Raw genomic sequence first — 22,932 nt, forward strand, 5'->3', positions numbered from 1 at the left:
AGTCTGTATTAGGTTAGATGATTCTATGAAAATGGCAGCTCACTGTTGCCTAGTGGCTAAAAAATGCTAAATGAAATTTAAGAATTATTGGGAAATTAATAGAAAACAAGCCAAAATTTTTTTCAGATAGGATATAACAGAACTAGAAAAGAAACAGAGGAAGATGACTGAGATGAACAGACGTATGAATGCCTTCTTTAGAATAAACAATTAAATGGTCTAGGATTTTTCAGCTCAGGAAAAATGACTGAGGGAGTTATGAGAGAATAAATTAAATCATGAGTGGCAAAAAGAAGAGACAGGGAAGATGTGTTCACATTCACATCTAATACAGGAGCAAGGAGGCATCAAATGAAACTAAGGTTGCAGGCAGAACCACAAAGGAAGTATTTCATACAGTACATGGCTAGGATGTGAAACTTTGTCATAGGATGCTGTTGACCCTAAAATTTACATACAGATCAGAAATGATTAGACAAATTATTGGAAGAAAAATCCATCAAAGACGTAAAGCTACCACTTGTGGCTGAGGAAGTCAAGAGCTGCAAGTTGTCAGAGGGTATAAATGGGAAGTATTACTACGTTTGCCACTTTCTTGTACTCTTTCCTAGGTGCTCGCTGTTGGCCAAAAGCAGGATAGGGGCCTTTGGTCTGATATAGCACAGTGTTCTCATTACATGTAAATATTTATCACAGTTTATCTCATTTCCATCTTGCTTCCACTCCCCCAAACAGGCCTTCTTTGACCCCCTTTGTTTTCTGTTTTTCCTATTGATTGCTCACAGTGCCAAGCAACTTCTGAAGAGCTTTCTTCTGCTATCCTGTTAATGCACTGTGTGTCTTCATGTGCTGATAGTCTGTAAAAACAGGATCCATTAGGAATTTTTAGCACTTTGAAGTAAGACTTTTTAAAACAGCTCTTTTTGTTAAATGCATTGCATGGAAATTTGCGGCAAAAATTCAGGCTGGGTTAATTAACAGCATATACATTTGGGCACCTAAAGGAAAAATCCTCAGAAGTATCTTGGGATTTGGGAATATTGAGTGCTACTGAAAGTCACTTCTGTAAATGTCTTCCCTAGTTAGAGCTGGACATGGAATTTCTGTTTTTCCCGTTTCAGAACTTCTTTTGTCCCAAATTGAGACAAGCTTCAGTGCAGAGCTTTGTCACAGAAGGGCAATTCTGTCTGAGTTTTCTGTCAAAGTCATGTTATGAAATGTTTATGACAGAAGTGTCAAAATGAAATGTTTCACTACTTTTGACCTTGAACAGGAAATTCTCTAACAGTCATTTTTAGATAAATTTTCTAGTCTGTCAGCCAGGGGAGGAAAAGAGAAATTTAAATAAAATTGCATTTCCCAGGGGAAAAAGAAACAACCCAAACTGTGATTTTTTGGGGTTTTTTTGGTCTTTTTTCCCACCAGGCTCTTAAAATACCATAGTCCTGCTTTACAGATGTATTACCAAAGCCAGGTCCTCAGCACCTTGAGAAAGCTTTAGGGAATATTTGCTTCACCCAGAAAGGATTCTTTGGTGTCTTATTTTCTTTGCATTTAGATCCCAGTCCTGTGAGGTACTAAGGTCCTCAGTTTGTGTGGTGTAAACTGCGAAAGAGGGGAACAACCTGGTTTTGCCTGCATTCTTGTAGTACTTCATCCGGTTTAAATGATATCTGCAGCTTCTAGTTTCTTTGCAGACTCCAGCACAATCTCCAACAAAGCGTTTGCAAAATGAATCCACAAACAGATAAATCAATGACTTGCTACCTAGTAGCTTTTCTATAGCTAAAATTAGTAGGTTAATAGTGAGAACGCGTTTCCATTCTTTTGTAATGAAACCAGTGGCTTGTATCAATATTGTAGCTGAAGTACTGAAATTCATTCAAAAAAGAGCCTGCTATGTGAAAATGGCTTAATGAATAACAGATACCTAACCTAATCCGTTATAATTAACAGAGAGTGAGGCACTTGTGAAAAATCACCAGATTATATTTTGGCTGGAAAGAGCCTCTTTCCTGTCAGATTGTACATAAGCTGAGTTCTTTTACTTCTGAAAAGAATAAACAGGCCTATATAGGCAAGAAGTTAGAGTCCATTTAGGGATTGCGTGGAGGACCTACATGTCATTCATTTTCTCATTAAGCTCAAAGGGCTGCGTGTCCTTAGGAGAGTGGCGGTGGCAGGGCCTGGAAATGCTCATATAATCTGATTATATCTTTAATGAAGTTACAGGCATTATCCACCTGGTATGGTGATGCTGCCTCCTTGGGGAATACATTAAAAACATTAACCGCAATGCAAGAATGTAGCGTATACTATGCTGAACAAAAAAGTTAAAAAAAATCATATTACCTGTCATTGCTGGCGTCTTTTTTGGTGTTGGTTTTTAAAATATGTGCTCCTATTTTTAGAGTTTTATTCTGAATCTTGTAATATCAACCATTCCATTTTGGTATGAGGTCTTCTCTATTAGCAGTGATCAAAGTGAAATATTTCATTTGAGTGAGAAAAAGAGACACTTAAGATAAATGAGATTCTGCTGTATTTGGAGAGTTGGATGTTTCTGATGTATGATCTGAATTAAAAGGTTAGAAAATTCATTGCACAAAGCAGTTCATTTATAAACAGATAATAAAATAGCATTAACATTAAAAGTTTAGAAAACAGTTTTTAACCTCTTTCGGATACATTTTAAACAAATATTCCAAGTGCCAAGAAGGCTTATAAATAACTCTTTTGGTGTTTGTTTAAAAAGTGAACCTATACATTATTATCTTAAGAATCAAACAGATCTCCCTGAGAATTACAGAATTCAAATATAGGGCTGCTTTAGGTAAATAGGCAAAGACTCTCTTTAGGTAGAAAGCAGACTGTCTTTCTGCCTTTGATTAATTTAGTGATAAACACAGACTCTTGATGTTCCCAAGAAGTTAACAAACTGAGCACAGATCAATATTTTGATTAGAAACCAAAAGCCAAAAGAAAACAAAAAAAAACCTCTCAAGGATTGAATTTCCTTCAGCAGTTTTGCCATGCTCTTCCTGTGACTATTTCTTTTGATTGGAAACGGTCTTTTCTCTAGTCCTGTTTGTTCAGTGTTGCCTTCTGTCAAAGCTGTGGCAAACTGACATGGGGTTAATTGCAACCTTAAAAACAGTGCTCAGTAGAACCCGTTCTCTGCTGTTTGGTTTTATTCAAATGAGAGTTAGTCAGGGTAATATGCTAAAGGCCTCTTTTGAAGATACTGTTGTGAAAGGACTGTCATTTTGTTGAGGCTAATACTTGGTAGTTCACAGATATTGGTACATGTTACATTCAAAGACAGTTCAACTCTGAAGTGCTAAGCTGAAATGGTTTTTGAACATCAGGCGTGTTAGATTTTTGTCCTGCAAGCACTTGCAGGTGAGCAGTGCTAGACACTTTTCCTCCATGCAGAAGTAGTGTCTGAGACAACTGTAGCTAACCTCTCTTCAATGAGCAGAAGTAAATCTCATATCCTTTTCTCTTTGGCCCTAATTTCCGGTGTATGCTTTTGCATTGACACCATGTGGCTTTGAAACAGCTTGCACATGGAGAGTGGCCACTCGTAAACTTAAATTCATTTCACGAGGAACATTAACATTAAATCATGTTAATTAACATTAATATGACTTACATGACTTAAGACAGTTTTTGAGCTTAGGAGAGCTCTAGAAATAATTTAAAAGATAAGCTATTACTCCCACTGGGGACTTGACTTCAAGTTCACTAAAGGCAATGGGTGTCCTTGAACTGGCTTAGAGGGCTTTGAATCAGAAGCTTGTTTCGGATCACCTTCCTGGCTATCCCTCTGCTGCTCATTCTGCTTTGTGATGACTTCTTTATGCTGGGTTGTACATCAGTGTCATGCAGAGCAAACCCCGTAACGTCCCTTTTGCTGTTCTGGATCATGAGGCAATGAGCCATGTGTTTGCTAGATGGTCATATGAAGATTCAATCTATTTTTAGGGCAATCCTGTTGCCAGGAATAAGACTAATGTATGGGACTTTTGGTTAGAATTTTGGATTATATGAAGATGTAAATGTCTAAAGTGGATATTTAAAAATACTTTTTACTGACTTAACATTTAACGGACTAACACATCTGATGCAGTTACAGTTAAAATCAGCTTCTTATTTTCTGTCTACTTTTTATTTTTGACTGAAGTCATTGGGGACTTCTAGGCAAACAGTACCACTTTGGTTTCAAGGGCCCAGATGAGTAATCAGTAGATAAAAATTGGTATGTTTTATAGGTGAACTATAAGATGATGAAGAGACCATAGATAATTAGTTTTTATACAATCTATTTCTGACTTCAATGCAAATATTTTTATTTCATGTTAATGTTCTGCATGATGTGACCCAGTAAGTTGACCTATATCATTGTAAATGGCTCCCCCTTTTAAGACTTAAAAAGTGAATTGATTTTCCTTCAGCTGTGTAATAAGCATATGTCTCAGATCGAGCCTACTATATTGACATATGTAAACCTCATTTAAATTAATTAAAGTGGGTATTTGGTTATTCTCCCATTTGTCTATAGGATGATGGGAGAATACATTGTTTTAATTACCTCAGTTATTTATTTTGTCAGTACAGACAGATGTGAAAATAATCTTCAGTATCAGAAATATTCTTTGGAAGAACCATTGGTGCTATCAATATCTTGAGTAGCTTAACAGTTGAATTCTTGGATTTTAGTAGGTTTGAGTGTATAAATTCCTTTTAAGTATGCATCTGCACTTTTTTTTTAATTTTAGTATTCAGTTGATTGCTTTTTGCAAGTATTTCAGTTTGTACAACTTCAAGTATTTGGACTTGCATAAAAGCAAGGATTAATATGCCTAAAAAGATGTTTTTTAAAAATAGTCTTTAATGGCTATGCTTTCTTTCCTTTATCTAGATACAACAATGGTGGTCCATGTGCTATTCTGGTGGATTCTAAAAGGACTTTTTCTGTCTTTTCTGCTCAAAACTACTCTGTCCCTAAACCCAGATGATCCAAATGTTTGTAGTCATTGGGAAAGGTAATGTATAACATGCCATTTTTTGGGTTGATTAGCCATTTCAGATCTGTACATTTAAAAGGCAAAATAAGAACCATCATTTGCTAAATTCTGCCTTGCCTCACAAAAGAACATTGATCTGCATGACAGAAATAGCATTAATGAGCAACTTTGTAGATTTGGATCATCCTAAAGAATTGTTTTTAAAGCTAGGGCTATAGATCACATAATCCTGTGTTACCTATCCCCTCAGATCTGCTTTGGAAAGCTCCTCCACAGCTTCTACTAGAGGGCTGCACAAGCATATTTCCATTTACCATGGAGAGACCTAGGGAAGTGGTGGCCTTGTTCTGTCTTGCTTTTTTCTGGTTGTTGCTGAGCATGACTTAGAGACTGGGACTAAGTTTTAAGCCTTTCCTGATGCAACATGCAGGTTTATACTGTGTGCCCTGAACTTTGTGACTTTATCTGCCAAATTCCTGTCAGCATCAAAGAGCGTCTTCATGAAAGCACTGAGAATTAAAGGCTCTGGTAATTCTGTTCTTTTTATTGTTACAATGTTCTAGTCCTACAAGTGAATCTGTGCAAGATAGCTCTTATGAATACATAGAAACCCACTAGCTTTGATAGGGTTCACATTCATGCAGAGGCTAAAGTTGCTGTATTCTGAAGTTTAACTTGCTAAATTTCCAGTTCTATTCTGTGGATTAGTTTCACACAGATATGAATTACTGTACATGTTAGTAAAATAAACCCTTTAACAAGAGGAAACATGAATACATAGTTTAATGGCACAATGTTTTGGTTTTAGAGGCCTTAATTAGAGAATTAACTGCTTGTAGTTCATGCAACTGCAAAGCAAAGACTATACATTTTCAGGAATAAGATTTTGCAGTCTGTGTGGTGAGGTGAAGTGCATTCAGAGCACAGGAATAAAATATTGATTTTGTCTGAAGAAAGTCAGCAACCTAGAGACCCAATCAAGGAGAAACAAAAATTAAATACCAAAATTGATTGGTTGTACTGACCAAGATGACTTTGTTACTTAGATGTTAATAAATCAAAGGGAAAAGATTGTTAGGGCAAGCACTGGGTAACAAACAGGATCATAAAATAATAATTAAGAATTGTGAGTGTTATTGTTTTACACTCATAATGAGCAATGTAAGTATTTTACTTTTTGGCATTAGTAGCTGTAAAAAGCACTGTTGTCAAAACCAACAAATTGTGAGAGGGGACAAAGGCAACACGTGGTAGACCTTGGCTTGTCTAGAAGGGGCCATGGCAAGCAGGGCAGTAATAGTCCAGTCTTCAGTTTGAGGCCCATCAGACCCTCCAAGCAAATATTTTGGTATTCCCTGTTACTTACGGGTGCAATCTCATAGCCCTTAATCACATCAGCAGTCTCATTGATGAGAAGGAAATCACTCGGATGATTAAGACAAGCGATATAATGAATGACTTGGAGAGCTAATACCTGGGTCTTGACCCTGCCTCAAATGATTTCAGTTTGATTCTCCAAAGATATTGTAGATCTGATAATGTAGAGCTTGTCACCAGATCAGAATCTTCTATTACGAGCCTCTTAACTAATGCACGCACTTACTATGGGGAGCTGCAGTATTCTAAAATGACCAAGAAGAACAAATCAATGAGATTTGTGTTCCTAAATCATGTGAGAGGCCCAGACACTCTAAATGTAATCATAATAATTAGTGTAGCACCTGTTCCATGAATAAGTACTGTTTTGGGAAGGAGGAGATTACTGAATTCTTAGTAATGTGATTTCTAACCAATTTGTCTGATTTTTGTTTATATGTACTCATTTGTGTAAAGAAGGATAACCACATTCTAGCCCTGTCTCAAAGGGTTCCAAATCTAAGACATGACTGAACTTATGATGTTACAATTTTCAGTTAGTTCTGAGCTTATTTCTGCTACAAATTAGAAGGATTAAATTTGTGCAGTTTAAAAATAAACACTCCTGAGCCTTTTACAAATTATGCTATTTGATTGGTGCACCCAATATTATTTGAAGTAATGATGCTCCTTCATCATAAAACGAAGCGTGAGGATTCCATCATGCTGGCAAAACTCAGCAGTGCTAAGCTAATATGAGCGCTTATTAACATCATGGAATGCAAGCAAAAATCAACAGTCCTAAGCAGGAAGGCAATTGAGACATTTTAAAAGCAGGGTGCTTTTCTCTCTTTTAAAATTTGCACTGCTTAGTTGACTAAATGCCCTTTTCACCTTCTAAAACAAACATGAATTTTGGTAACATTTGTTTCTAATCCGGGAGGGAACAGCCTTTTACTCAGACTGAAATCTCTATGCCTGATTCTGTTAAGGAGTCCAAGTTAGAAGCATTTCCAAAACCCTGAGGAAGAGCTATGGTTGACTTCTGTTTTCAAAGTATTGAATATCACCTGGGTGCCTAGCTAAAAGGGGCAAGAGGACAGGAAGCCTTGTTCTGGTTTTGGATAAGGCCTACAGTTTCTAAGATCACTGATTTAATTATTTCTCATACTGGATTTAGATGAGTAGCATGTACAGGGAGCGGAAGCTTTTCGTGTTGCAGTGGACAGCCTTTCACTTTCTTTCTTTGTCTGCTCCTAGCTATGCTGTGACAGTACAAGAATCTTATGCTCATCCTTTTGATCAGATCTATTATACAAGATGTACTGACATACTGAACTGGTTCAAGTGCACTAGACATAGGTAAGAACTGATCCCCAGACATTTTAATTTTACTTTGCCTTTTCATCTCCTCATATAACTTTTCTTTTTACCAAGCTTTTGTGGTACTCTAACACAGGTACGTAAGGAAAGATATGTTTTACTGTAATTATTATTTTGGCATTGTAGGCCATCATCTGAGGTAGAGAGATTTTTGCATGAAATTTAATTGAGATAAATGGTAGCCAGTCTTTTAAGGGGCCATTCAGGTGTATGCACCATGCCATTCCCCCCCACGTGCCTGGGAGCGTCTGTTACATGACCAAACTCTAACCATCCTTGCCAAGTGATCAGCGCATGTCCAGCTTTATGACAGGAAGTACATGCAGAATAACTGAAGAATTAGCCACGCTCTTGTCACATCACTATATGTGATTTGGTCTCATGATGGCACCTTTGCATTTTAAACACGTTGCCCATGGCCTCAGAACCAGGCTTCACCAAGGAAAAAGAGTGTTAGGAGACAGACTAGCAGAATAATCTGTTATGCTCAGCCCCCTTCCTTTCTTTGGGAAAAGGGCAGCGCATGGTTTAATTGTTTGGTGAGTTTGTTCTCCATGGAGCTATGTGAAACAGTTTAGCCATTGCTTAGAAGATACGAATGCATAAATTATGGTAGAGCAAAGTCTCCCTTTTGCCGTTAGCCCAGTTTTGACACTTGGGGATCAATCAGACTAGTGATAATTAGAAATGGATTGAAATTTGAAATACTGCATTCAAATCTATTGAAAATTAAATAGAAAAAGGATGGGTCCATTCCTAGCATTGAATGAAAGTTGATACTACATAGTTAATTTTTCTTGGGCTGCAAGATATCAGCTGTTGTGCTCAACCTGATTTTGAGTGGAAGAGTATTCTAATAACTATCTGCTAACATTTGCAATCTTTCGGGTGGGGGGGGGGTGTTTGCCAGCTACTTGGTACCTTAACTTTGCATGGATTCAGTAGGAAAGAAGCTGTTCAGCACCCTACCAATCCAGCTGTGGGTTTTTAGTTTTTTAGCTTCAGTGTTACAAAATATGGAACTGAACACAGATACAGAGCTTTCTGGACTATTGTATTTCTTGGAATGCAGCAGAGTAAATTGGATCAATTTATCTAACTTGAAGGACAATAGATTTCATTCAATTTGTGTAATTTCAAATAAACTAACACCAACAAAGCTGTTTTGAAGTGTTTGCTGTTAAATATTCTCTGTTAAATATTCTCTTTCTGCTCTGGTATCATTGCTAATGCTATGAATAATCTCAAAATACTACAGAATGGTTAACACTTAAGACATCTTTGCGCTGCAGGATTCTGGTAGCAGAAACATACTTTAAGTACTGAATTGGGACTATAATGTCATTTTGCAAGGCACTAATGCCTTGGAAGGGTTACCAAGTAGAAAGAAATCACCTTGGGGTTAATTTCAAGTTTTGTAGCTCAAAAGCAGGTTCCACTGTGGTAATTTCTGGAGTAGCATGCTGACACAGTAGCCTCTATAGAAGATTCTGTTGATCCCATTGCTGATATGCAGAAATGAATTGTCTTTATTCTTGAAAAAACTCCTTGCCCATGCTTTAGGACTGGGGCAATGTTTTAAGATAGCAGTCCTAGGAAGGGCTATGGTGATTGACTGTCATAAATACTGTGTTTATAATAGAATATGTATTTCAAGTTTCCAAACAAGTATTGATTTTTTTATTGTGGCTTTTAATACCAAAAGCTTTCATACATTTTAAAATAATTATTGAATGCTATCCTTGCTATAATTTAACACAAATATAATTCCAACAGTAGACATTGATTTTCAATATTGTCAAATGGCTTTCTGTCTTGTAATTTAGAATAAGTTATAAAACAGCATATCGAAGAGGACTAAGAACTATGTATCGGCGAAGATCTCAGTGCTGCCCTGGATATTACGAAAGTGGAGACTACTGTATACGTATGTACAAAGCTTTGATTCGGATGTGACAATTAAAAGTAGTTATTTGGAGGAGATGTAGACAAATTAAAGAGGCATTACAATAGTAATATTAAGGGCTGGTTTTCAGAGCTGCTCAGAACCTTCAGGTCCCACTAATTTCAGTCAGAATTGCAGACACAGAACATTTCATCTATATCCCTTTCAAGCACATAAGTAATATTTCGCTGAAACAACTGGGGAGAGTGTTTCTTGAATCAGACCTTACCTTGAGGAGTAATTTATCTAAGTATGCATGAATGTTAAGGAATTGGGGGAACTGAAAACACTCTCAGGACTGAACTATTCCGTAGTTTAGGAAGAAGCATAAATTTTCTGCCTCTTAACTTTGAAAGTGTCATTACTTTTTAACCTTATTTTATTCTACTCCACCTAAGAACAGTTTAAATATCATTATGTTTCATATGGTTCCTATCAATAATTTTGCTCTTTTTAAAGCTTCACAAATGTCAGAAGAGCTGTGTCCTAATTGCACTGTGTAAGCAAATAAAAAGCTCTGGGGTGTGTTAGGGCTACAAAAAGCAAAATGGTACATTCAGCAAAACCTAAGAGCTTTGTTAATTAAAAATGTCCTGTACTCTAACATCAAATTTTTTCAGTATTGCAGTTTTCTAAGTTTTCTGAGTCAGGATGCATTTGCTACACTGTGCTCAAAAGGAATGGAAGCTGGGGATCTCTTGTCTACATTTTATTAGAGTGAGATTATGACACAAGAAAAACAAGTGTTTCATCAGTATCAGGATCCAAATTTTGTCGACAGATTTAGAATGCCATAGAATAATTTAAATGTGAAAATGATGCAGTTATCCAGCTAACTTTAAATATCTTCACACAGTGCTTTAAGGCTATATCTGTCTACCTCTGTTGGTGCCTATATTGTACTTGTATAGCAATAGTTGAGCACCTTGAAAACACGAATGAACCCTAATCTCATTTTAGATACCCTTTGTGCTACAGAGTTACTGTAAAGAGGCTTTGGAGTGTGCAAAATTGACCACCCCTTTGAGATAAGGGATTAGAATTAGCCTTAATTCACAGAGAGAGGAATAATTTGATCTTTCAAAGTGCACTGTGCAACTCAAGTCCAGAAAAACATTTAACAGAACCCCTTGTCTTCACTGAAATCATCCCTATGCTGAAGTATGCACTTAACTTTAAATTTCTGTAGTGTCAACATCACTTCAGTGGCTGTTGCACATAATATTATTACCAGCTTGAACTTTGTGGCTCAAAATCCTGTCTGGCATAGAACATACTTATTTTCACTTTGCTCTCTGCAATGTATTGATTTTTTTTTTAATTGCCATACTGGTAGCAACAACAGGAGAATTTCGCAGACTCTCTGATTCTTTGAGAAGGCAGAAGTTCTTGCTGTACACAGGATATTAACATTTATTTTAAAGGGCTTTTTCCTTGGTACTGTTCCTCAGCATTACCTGGCACATTTTGTCTTTATATTATGGAGAAAGAACAGTATACACCACACACCAAAGGTTTGCTAATGCAGAACAGTCAGCATGTATCTGATCAGAAAAGGAGTTTCATGTTTAACACAGTGCAGATGATACTTATTCTCTCTGTGGGTTACATGTGCAAGAGTCAGGTTCTCGTATTTCGTTATCTGCATGGTCATAAATGCAAAGCGAATACCTCAGGAACATTTTCCATGTATCCTCGTTCCTGGGAGGTCTGAGCAGCAAGTGCGGCCAAGAGGGAAATGCTGTAAAGTAAGTAGTTCTCCTTCATGATTGATAGTAGTGTACTTGGTCTTATTGTTTTGGTAGTACAAGTAGCCTCATTCTTTTAAAAAAAGCAAAAACAAACAAACCAACCAACCTCTGGCCCTGCAATGAACAGTTTGGAGGCACAACAGTATTAGCTAATGTGATCCCTCCTTTTCCCATCTCATCTTTTTTGCGTGTAACATATCAAGCCCTGGTCCCACTACCTGTATATTTTTTTCAAGTATGTTCCTTCTCTAACAAGCAGCTTCTCCCATTAATCGTTCTTTGCAGTCACCATTGAATTCCATTTTCATTCCTTGTGGCCCTTCCCTGCTTTTATCTCTTTCTCCAGCTTCCCTTTCCCAATTCTTTCTTTTCTTTAAAATGATATTTTCTGCTGATTTCTAATAAGATAGTCTGGTAGTCCTGTCCCACATTCCTCTAGACACATTCAGTGCCTGTTCCTCTAATGGCAAATGCTACAAGAGAAAGGGCAGGAGACACCATCAAAATCACTGCGCTTGCCTGCGCTGTCGCGGAGCGGCATGGGTTGGAGATGCGAGTCCTTCCTCTGAGCCCCACTGGCACCAGGGGAAGGAAGCTCCAGCCCTGCGGAGCAGGTTCTCCTCGCCCAGCCAGCCCTTTAACGTCTATTCCATTAGCATCATGGGAGCCACTACAACATGGGCAGGAGAGAATACATCCTGCAGTGAGTCTGATGATCAAAAGAAAGTTTGATTAAAAAACAGGGTAGATTAAAAGCTAATTGGTTCTTCTTTCATTAATAGCAACCTTTATTTCTTGCAAAAGTTAAATAGCTTTGTAATTAACAGTGACATGTTTAGACTAGTGAAGGCTGAGTTTAAATCTCTATTAATGGCTCTTTCTTGGATTTTAAAGCAGGAGTGAAGGCTTTCAGCTGCTGTTTTGTTCTTTTCCCTTTTTGCTTACTATCTTTTTAAAAGCATGTCAGATATATGTTTCTTTCTTTGTCCTCCCGTTGGGACTTCCTGAATGGATTAGCACTAATAAAATCTACCCTATTTAGTTCTAAATGATCAGGTTAACCCAGGGCCTTTTGCTCTGCCATTCCTCCTCTGGTGTCTTCTCCACACTTTTGGTATCTCCTTGTGCTACTGCCCCCTGAAATGTGGAAGTTAGACAAAAGATCAAATAATTTTTAATTTTTAACTGATGAATTATAAATCTGCCCAATCCATTGGTATTTAGGCTAAACAGTTTTGAGGTATGGAACTGTCTTCTTTGTGCCTATAAAGGACTTGGAATATTTTGCAGTGGGATATATTATTCAAAATAAAGCAAAATAAATGAACATGAAAAATTCTGCAAATGTACATCTGCATTTTTCTTCCATTGATATCTTAGAAATGGTTTCTGCTGTTCTGATAGTTCTGCGAAATGATTCTCCCCTGCTCTGAATGTGTTTATACATGACACAGCTTTTCACTGAGCTCTCCCTGAAAACAAACAGCATACTCTTGGTAGTAAATCAGAGCAGCTATGATTTACTATACTTTATTTGCTAAGGTAAGCTTTTGGCAAAGCAAACGCATAAACTGCAGAAAATTTTTTTTAAACAACCACAGGGTTCAAACACCCTTCAAGGTTTTCATAAGGATATTTTAAAATTATCCTGCCCAGATTAGTATCTGTGGTAGAGAAAGCATCTCTGAATATTTCTTTGCTGCTTAAAAAAAAAAAGAATATTACATGGCTCTTTTGTGGATTTGCCCTTTGAGCAGATGCTAATTGAATATTTCCCTTTAAAAATACATCAGGTGGAAAGAGCCCCTATATACTAAATGGATATCTTTTTGTCTGAAAGACCAGTGCTTTGTTCAATCTGTCCATTTTAATCTTATCCTTATTCTTGTGCTACAGATTTATATAAAAGAGAAATCTGTTCTAGGTAGCAAAGGGTCAGAGACCCAAGCATCAGGAAGAAGGAAGATGGGACAGCAAACAGCATCTAATTATATCCGACACTTTGGCAGAAAAAAACAACCCTGAAAAAAGTAACACAAAGCTGGGAATTCACCTTTTCTTTATAGATTGAGAGTATTTTAGTTTTTAACAAACAGCACTATTTTTTACTCTCATGCCATACATTCTTTTTCTAATGTATAAATCTATGCAATGTGACAGGATTTAATAGTGACAGGGTTAGTGATTTAACAATCTTATTTGGTGCCATTTGTCTGTCATTCAAACCTGGCAAAATTCAGTTGTGTTATAAATTGACCATTTCATGGTTCTTTCTTTTCGTGGTCAAGATAGTATTGATCTCAGATTGTTTCTCAACATTCAGCTTTCCACATAAAATTTGCCACAACCATCATGAGGGCTCCTTGGTTTCTTTGACAGCTCTTTTTATAGAGAAATTCTTGGTCTCACTGGTTGTATCTCAATCTGTCACCTACAGTGATAGTTCACTCAGGCCAGACTTTAGGGACATTATTATATTTGCCTGTGGTTATTTGCCCTTCCTGTCAACGAGCTCACGTCTGACACCTTTCATGAATTTAAAAAACAAATGCGGAATGTTGTTTTAATAGTTGACTTAGTGAAATTATGCAAATTTGGGAGCTGATTTCTATCAGGATCTTAAATAATGTTCCATAAATTATGTAATTCTTAATGGACATGCAAACTTCATAGTACAAAGCATGTTTTTGTATGCTGGTAATATGAAAATTCATGCCTCAGGATTGCATTCAGATTTACAAGGTTGTGTGGCTAGTGTAGTTTTTGTAATCTTTGAAAAGGCTCCTTTACTGGAGCCATATGGCTAAATTGTTAAACATCTGTACTATAGAAGTAACAATTTGAAAGCTTCCGGCCATCTGTATGAATTACAATACTTCAATGCATATGTTGCAACAACACACTGACACCACAGTCAAGTGCACTTATGATGAAAAGAAAAATAATAGCTTATGTGATCAGTGCAAAAGTTGTACACTCTTAGAAAATGTTGAATCAGCAGTTTAAACATCCTGAATATTCATAATGTTTGCTCGTTTGTCAGATTTGTTGATTATTTTAACTTTATAAGGCAGTAGGTCATTAACATTTTAGAAGAAATGTTGTCCCCCACTTCTCACCTTGATTTTGAATTTCTCTTGGCCAGCATTCCTGTAACCTGAAAATATATTGTTTGAAACCTGCTGGACTTAGGAAATATATTTTTCTTATCTTTATAGACACACATTACAGCTGGTGCTAGTGCTTTTTGTAAGAGCCTTACTGTTACATTATTCAAGTACAGCATTCTGTACATCAATAATGCAACATAAATTAAGGGAAATGATATAGCGGTACATAGATACTTTGTATCAGGGGACATTCTCTTTCTTTTTCTCTTTCTGATCTGAGATGTATGAACACAGGAAAATGGTGTGGATGGCCATTCTGTATATAGCACTATTAAATGTAGAACTGAAGTGACAGTGGGTGACACTTTGAAATTCCTCTTTTTATATGCATTTAAGATGATTCCATATATTTTTTCCCACTAAGTAATGTAGGGAAAATAACTTTGGTCTTGTGTCCCCCATATGAGGGGAAACTTTCACAGGAACTAAGAAATTATAATCCTAATAGCAGAAGTAGTAGTAGTAGTAGTAGTAGTAGTAGTAGTAGTAGTAGTAGTCTTACTGGTATGTGGTGGCCGGGAGGAATCCCTGCTCTCTTTATTAAATGAGCAGGTGGGTTGATAAGAAAGAACAGAAGCACCATGCAGCAGAACTGATTGTCTGTACTCATCTTCTGCCACATTTGCTACTATATAGCTAAGTGTAACCTGAGGGCCGTATGCCAATGTCTGGTATACCATATTACAGAATGTAGTTCTGCTCTGGAAGTTAATAGTTTAACCCAGACTGCATTCAGCCTTTACTGTAATCTCGGTGTTTCTCACTTAGCCTCCATAAAATTTCACATAAGTTCTCCTATGTCAGCTGGACCCTTCTAGGGTCTAGTCATTGACAAAAAATTCAAAAAGATACAGAACTTCTGTGCATCCTAATTAATTTGCTTCAAATCCCTCAGAGGCTCACTCTGTGAGCTAAGGAAGTTCTCAGTTGTACTGCTGAAATTAGTCTACTCTATTTTACCTTGCAGTCATGGAGTAGTTCACAGCCTTGTAACCAGCAGAAGCCTTTGCTTATTCATTTTGAGCACCTTGGGAGGCAGGTATATTTGGACAGGCAAAAGGGGACCAACTTTCTGAGTGGGTTAGTTCATCCTGTGGCATAGATAAAGACACTGGGAAACTATTTAGACTAAAGACACCTCTTTGATGGGAAGGTGCAAAAATCAATTCTCATCTCCCATAGATCATTTATTTGCAGTCAGCTTCTGGATGTTGATGGATCTACAGAGATGTTAGTGGGGAGTAGTAATGGAATAAGGGAAGGACTTATGGAAAAAACGCAGTAGAAGGAGAAGAAGCAAAATGTTCATGCAGGGGAATGAGGACAGCATAAAAACAAAAGGTATACTGAAGCCTTGTTATGTCTCAAGGGGCTTAATAAATATCAGAGGAAAAACTATGCTGGCATTATTGGTAGTCAGAAAAAGATCTAGACTGTTGCTCTATAGATCAGCAGCAAAAAAGCTTTTCTGGCTGCTCTGGACAATCTCAGTTTGGTCAGTATAAAAGGATGCTGGGAATGTGGACACAGCAATAGGCGCTGGATCCAGGGGTGCTCAGCAGTATTCATGTTAATGTCCCAGATGCCTGGAAGCTTCAGCAGGCTCAGAAACAAGACACAGGAATCATGGATGTGAATTCATTGTTGAATTCAAAGAAATAAGTGTACAAAATTTAGTCCATGAATTTGTCCAATTTTAGCAAAGGCAGGTTGGTCCCTGACTGCTATAATTCAGCATAGGTCCACTGTGTTTGGTGGACATCCTCAGTTACTTCATCCTCACTTACAAAACTTACTTAATATCTCTGGTCCCTGTCCTCCTTCTCCTGCTTTAATGCATCCCAATGTTGTTATGGCAGTTTGCACGGATCTCGAATGGTGTGGAAGGCATCAGCGCTCATCTATGGTAGTTATGTTAAGCTAAATGGCTCAGTCCCTCCTATGATGGTGGTATCCATTCACTTGCATGGACCTATAAAAACAAGATACATGAGTGAATTCCTCTTCAGCACATGTACACACAGGACTTTTGCCCTTTAGCATCTTCTGGAGTTCTGTGCCTTCAGAATATTTTTCCCTCCAAAAGAATTTGAAGTTCATTAAGGGTCCAGATGCATGGGGAGCTGGGTTAACTTCCTGAAATCAGTAAGGTCAGAAAGCAGAAGGATATGTGAAATGAAACATGTTTAAAATTAAAGTTGCTTTCTTGACCACTCCTTTACATCCTTCTCCCATTTAATAGATTTATTTCTCTTTTTTTCTGAAGAAGTTTTAAAGCCTAGTAAAAAAGGAGGTGGGGAAGAGAGAGAGAGAGAGAGGGAAAAAAAAGAGTAATCTAAATCAAGATGGCCTTTAAAAAAGGCTCTTGGTGTACGTACAAAATCTGAGCTAGCTCCTTTTTCACTTCCTTCTATTGTATTTCCCTCCGGGTGTTATCCTCCCCTGCCCAGTCACAGGATCTTGTCACACAGCAGCTCTGACCATCAGTGAAGCTGTCACCTGTAGGGGATAATTCCCAGGCAGATTCCTTGCTGACTGAATAATAGAGCTACTATAACTTGTGCCAGATCTGAGCTCCGCTTGCCCCTCTTCCCTCATGTCTAGTCATCTTGTAAGATTGAAACCATAAATAAAAATGAATTGATGTCATTACAAGGAAGTCAGAAGTGCGTACAATAGAATAATAGCCTAGGGTAGCCATGCTGTAGCTGATAAAACATACTCATCAATAGGATCCTCGTGAAATCTCCTTATGCTTTTTTGGTCTTTGCGCCTCTTGGTTTTAATAGGGACAGGGGACTACTTTGAAAAGTGGTGTGAACCAATCTTTTCAATTATTTTTACTAACTTAAGAACCTGAGCGAGGCTGGGGCAGTGTTGGCGGCTGTGCAGGCTGGGGCTGCGGGCCTTGCTCCTACTGCTCTCTGTTCTCTCAGCCATCTGTAGCAACGGCCATGGATGCCTGGAATACGTGAAACTGTGCGGGCAGGGGGAGGTGGCTGGTTACTTGGGCACATTTACTTATAGTTCGGCTACTCCCTATCTCCTCTGTAAAGGACTGAGACTAGCTCGAAGCATTTCAGATGATTGAATTTGGCCCGTGGGTTGCATGTTAGACTTAGGCGCAATGCTTTCTGCTTTCTTCTGTAAATAATATGTAAATATCTTTCATGTGACCTTTAGGAATATGTGCACCTGAAATGATTACTTCCTCTTAGCAGGCCTCCTAAATACCATTGACATTCGTAGTAAAAATACCAGATGAGCCTGCTACATGAAACATTATACCATATATCAGTGTTGGTTTCTCATATGCTGGCTAATACACAGGAGTGGATTTACAGAGTGGAAGTTTAAGGAGTTGTAGTTTCCCTCATTCCCCCATTAACTTTGCCTTGAGTGGAATGTACTCCATGTCTCATGGTAGGAAAAATAATATATTATTTTATAGACTTCCCATCACTTTTGCAGCTCCATTTCTGATGAATATGTGATAGCCTGTAAAAACAGGTTAGCTACTATGTAGTTTAATGCAAATAGATAGTACTCTTTTATAAACAACTCTTCACAATATGTAGAAAGTAATCATATGTGGTAAAATAAAAAAATACCTGTGACTCTGAAGCACAAATTGTTTAGAGCCAAAATGTAAAAAGTAATAAGGTGCCAACTGTGCAGGAGATCACTGGGAGACTTTAGAAAGCAAGTAAATAACTTTTCCTATTGAAACCATACTTTTGCATGAGGAACATGACTTTCAAAGGTGTTGAACACTACAACTTCCATCAGCTTAGTTGGGAATTATGTATATACACTATTTCTGAGTAGCATTAAACACTGCAACAGTAAGAAGTGTCAGTTGTTGCATCAAAGCAACAACTGAATTGCAGGATGAGCTGTAGTTTCATTTGGATGTACTAATTCTTAATGTAGCTTCATACAGCATAGCATCTTCTTGAGACATTCACAAGGGCTGCTTTAGTGAAGTAGGTGATAGTGAAGCAAAACAGCAGGAATTCTGCACGGGGCAAAAAAAAAAAGTCTGTGACAGGGCAAAATGGCTAGCGAGAGTGGACTCAAGATGCCTAAAGTGCACATAGATGGCAGTTTTAGATTTGCAATAAAGCCAGCTGGCAAATCAGTGTTCATTTCTTGGTTCTTAGTTGTTCTCAGTGAAAGAAGAGGATGATGTTGTCTGATAACTTGACAAGCATCTGTTAATGCTTCATAAACCAGTGCAGTGTAATAGTATTGATCAGACATCAAAAAGGTTAATCAGGAGACATCACTCTTTTAACCAAGAACCCACTGTGGCTACTTACTCTAGAACCAGATATTCTTCTTTGACTGTTTACATAGACATTGCTTTTTTCTTTCTTTTATAGGATGATAACATTCCACTTTGTATTTGTGTATTATATAGCTGCACATGCTTTACACTTTAATATGTTTCTTAAGGCTCCCCAAGGAATTTTTTCCTGAAAATTCAGTGCATTACAGATTTGATCATAAAGCAGTTTTTGAATAATTTATCTTAAGCTCAGTATTTCTATCATAGATATTCACTTTTCCAAACTTCACTTTCTCTAATACAGTAAGTCGAGTGACATTTTCAATCTATTTAATCCCAAAGCTTTCCTTCTTTTAATCAAGATTTTTCTTTTCTGAATACTATGATTTACTTGTATTACTGTAATGCCCAGAAGTCCATGTGCTAATGCAAATACTACTAAAAGATAGTCTGTACTTGAAAGAGCTTACAACCTAGGTATATAGATTGAGTCAGACTCTTTCCGCTTAAGAAATAAGAAATTGTATACAAAACATTTTATAAGCATTCTTTTAAAGATATTAAATCTGATATTCATTATAGCAAATAACAGTACACTTTCAGTTACAGCCACATAGTACTTATAATAGCTCTACTGAAGCAAATACGCACTGGTATGTAGTTCAAGATTTGCTCTCCCTTCATCTACATTCCAAAGTGTCAGTTTCTAGGGAATTCTACAATTTAAATGGAATTCCTTTTAAACTCATCATTAAAATGGTCCATAATGATTATTTTTTGCTCAAAACACTGCATAATAGTTTTGTTTATGCAAATACTACCTAATATTTATGTTATAGTAAAGGGTAGGCATCCTGAAAGGCATTCAATAGTTTTTATTTCCAACTTTCTTCTTCTATTTTCAGGCAACAGTATGAATCACAAGAATCAGAGAATACGTTTTACCATGTCTCATTAGCAGGAAGTTTCTCTAGACAATTAGTCATTACTGAGAAATTGGGCTTGATCCTGAAATCAACTGACCTCCTGCAGTCTAGAGTTAGTGACAGAAATTTTAAATTAGTGGCTTGAGATTAGAATCAGCTCTGTAATTATACAATAATTTATTTCTTAGGTCTTTTTTGCAGTTCTTTTCAATAAGTAACTCTGAAACACAGGTGATCCATTACTATGGTTCCTTTTGAAAAGTGAGAATATTGTCTGCATTTAAATATTCCATTCTCAGTAATGTTAGTGTAGCTCATATATTAACATGATCTTCAAACAGACTATACTTCTATCCTTGATTTCATCAGGGTGACCTTCATTTGCAGCTTGTAGCTTGATCTGAAATGAAATCTGAAAGGCATTGGCCCTCTAGGGCCCATGCCATATAATAGCCTGGCCTCAATGACAGATTTGCCTTTAGAAATTTGTCCATATTCATCCTATTTTGGTGAGAAACAAAGAAAAGGATTTTTGTTAGATTGGCTTGATGAAATCTGGAATAAGAATGAAGGGAGATCTTGTTTGAAAAATCAATACTTTATTCAATGTGCTACAGGACTAAAAGTCATCTAGGGCAATCGGGGTAATTTAGTTTTATTAGGTGTTGTATTGCACAGCAAAGATGGCCAGAACTATCATGCAGTCCAGACATCTTGATCTGTCTACTTTTGATCTTTTAGAAACAATATTTTTGATGCACCCATCCTCAGTCTTATACACAGTATATATTCTTTGCCTATGAAAATCAATCAACAGTGGAGCTGTGTCATTTACTGACAGAAAATGGAATTTTCTTGGCATGAGACCCATAATTCAGGGCAAGTCAGTAATCAGAGAGCTATGGACGTGTGGCAATGCTACCAGCTCCAAAAATAAATATTTCACAGGAGCTGGAATGCGATGGAATTTGTACACAAAGAAATTCACTTAATGACCTGAGGGGATAACCTGTAACAAAATATACAAATGCTATAATTTTAAGGTGAATTCCAGAGAACAAGGCTAGATGGCTTCATTACTGAATTAGACTATTTAGGCCCAAGTCCTACTCATGTCTCTCTCACTATGTTTGCTATATAGCACATCTGAGAATCCAGTCCTTTGCAACTGATGTTATAAGTGCTTTTTGCATAACAGCTCATTTACTTTGACACTGTCCTCTATGCTTCCCTCATCACTGTTTAAATCAAACAGACACTCAGCCAATGTTGGAGCCCCTCCATTCTTGGTCTATTTGAGTGATACTGCCATAGTAAGAAAGCAGAGGTAACTCCGATTTGAAGCAAGGCAATAGAAAATTATACTCAACTAGGAATGTTATTTATTTCTGACTTGTCATTCTTAGCTAATTTCTAACTTTGTATTTCTCAGCTGGGAATTCACTTTCCATTCCAACACATCTCCTAGGAGAGCCCAGGTTGTAAATGAAGATGCCCATAGCTATGAGTGACTAGTGCTATTGGAGAACGGTCATCCTTCAGCAGTCTGCTGCTATCTGCCATCATGGGTAGTTTGGGAGATCAAATTATGCTTGTTCTTCTTCCATTAGGTTTGGCTGATTCTCCATATGTTGGTAGGAAGGGTGAAAGACCCAGGGATCTTAGTTAGATACCAGCTTGTCTTGTATTCCCCAGCCTGGAAATAATTTCACTCCTTAAGGCAAGAAGAAGAATTCCCCTAAGGTCAGGAGCGGGAGGACTGGAGAGTTCTTCCACTGGTTTTAGCACAGGAGGAAAAGCTGCTTCTTCCCTCTTCTGTCCTCAGAAAAAACTGAGCCTCGTGCTGGCAAATCAGTTTTTGACTGCAGTGAGTTTTGGTGGAGTAAGGTCTTCTAGATCACACCTGGGAATGTAGAGAGAGTGAGAGAGAGTGCTTAACGGTAGATGTTAATATTTCTGCATCACTTAGGAAAAGACAGTAGCTCTCTTATTAAAGGTGCAACATAAAGTGCAATTTGTGACAAATTTGCATTAAGTTTGCTAGTGGGATGAATCAACTTCCAGCAGAAAATTAACTTGTGAAAATGTGTTTTCTACAAATCGTTTGAAAGAGTTGGTCAATTTACCAAAAAGGAAGGGGGGAAAAGAGAGGGGGAGAAGGAGGGGAAAAGCTTTCCTGGGTCATAGATTGTGCTCTGCTGATTCAGCATCTCTCTTAACCTCATTAACAGTTTGAACTAGTGGTAATGATCGTTGTGAACCCTGCAGTGAGGCAATGGGAAATCATTTACCAGAAAATGTTAAATGCTGAAAATAATCCCACAGAATAACATTGTATTAGACAATTGATTAGCAGAATTGATCTCAGCATAAGTCTTTTGCCTCAACATGGTAGAAAGGAATGATTATTCCTAGCTGAAGCAATGGCAGAAAATGTATAGAATCAGTTGCTGGCCTTAAACAATCAACAGTTCTCAATATTTAACTGATTTCCAAAGAGCTCTCTATGAGCTCAGAGTCACTTGCTGTGAATTGTCAGGGAGGAAGACTGAGCCTTAGAAATGGTAGGTTTGTTGCGAGTGTAACTTACCTTAGAGTGACCAGGATTTCACCTGAAGCTGGAATTTCTCTCTTCACCCCACAGAGCAAGTTCAGGGATTTGTACGTCCTGGTCCCCAGATAGCAAGAGCCAACCCTGTATGGACTGCCATCTGACCTTGGTCTGAAGACTTTCCTTTACATTTGATGTTAGTCATGATTCATTGAAATCCAGCTTTAGATATGGATATTTTGTCTTCATTGCAGAATATGCCTAGGTTTTTAACCTTAACTCCCCCATGCCTTCACAGAAATCCTCTTGCCTGAGCTTAGTTGTGATTTAGACTTCACCTACAGACCCAGGGATTAGTGCTGCTTTTGCCCAGCCTCATAACCTGTCCACTTTGCAGTGCAGATGCACTTGACTGCTCAGCATCCTGCAGTGCCTACCTACAATTCCTTCTTTGTGCTGGGAGCACTGCAAAGCTCTTCTGTTATTCACACAGCCAAAGTTACAAAGCAGTTCAGCTTACTGACCCCAG

General features: G+C 37.6%; 1 protein-coding gene across 1 annotated transcript in view; it reads left to right on the plus strand.

Annotated features, from left to right (window-relative positions):
- The first annotated feature begins 4,932 nt into the window (after positions 1-4,932).
- The window catches only part of MEGF11 (multiple EGF like domains 11), a 207,338-nt gene continuing 189,338 nt past the window's right edge, over positions 4,933-22,932 (plus strand). Inside the window, exons 1-3 of the mRNA XM_067305228.1 lie at positions 4,933-5,048; positions 7,647-7,748; positions 9,596-9,696. Of these exons, the coding sequence (XP_067161329.1) occupies positions 4,933-5,048; positions 7,647-7,748; positions 9,596-9,696 (319 nt within the window). The remainder of the gene's footprint in view (positions 5,049-7,646; positions 7,749-9,595; positions 9,697-22,932) is intronic.

Source organism: Apteryx mantelli, chromosome 15, assembly GCF_036417845.1.
Source record: "Apteryx mantelli isolate bAptMan1 chromosome 15, bAptMan1.hap1, whole genome shotgun sequence".
Lineage (NCBI taxonomy): Eukaryota > Metazoa > Chordata > Aves > Apterygiformes > Apterygidae > Apteryx > Apteryx mantelli.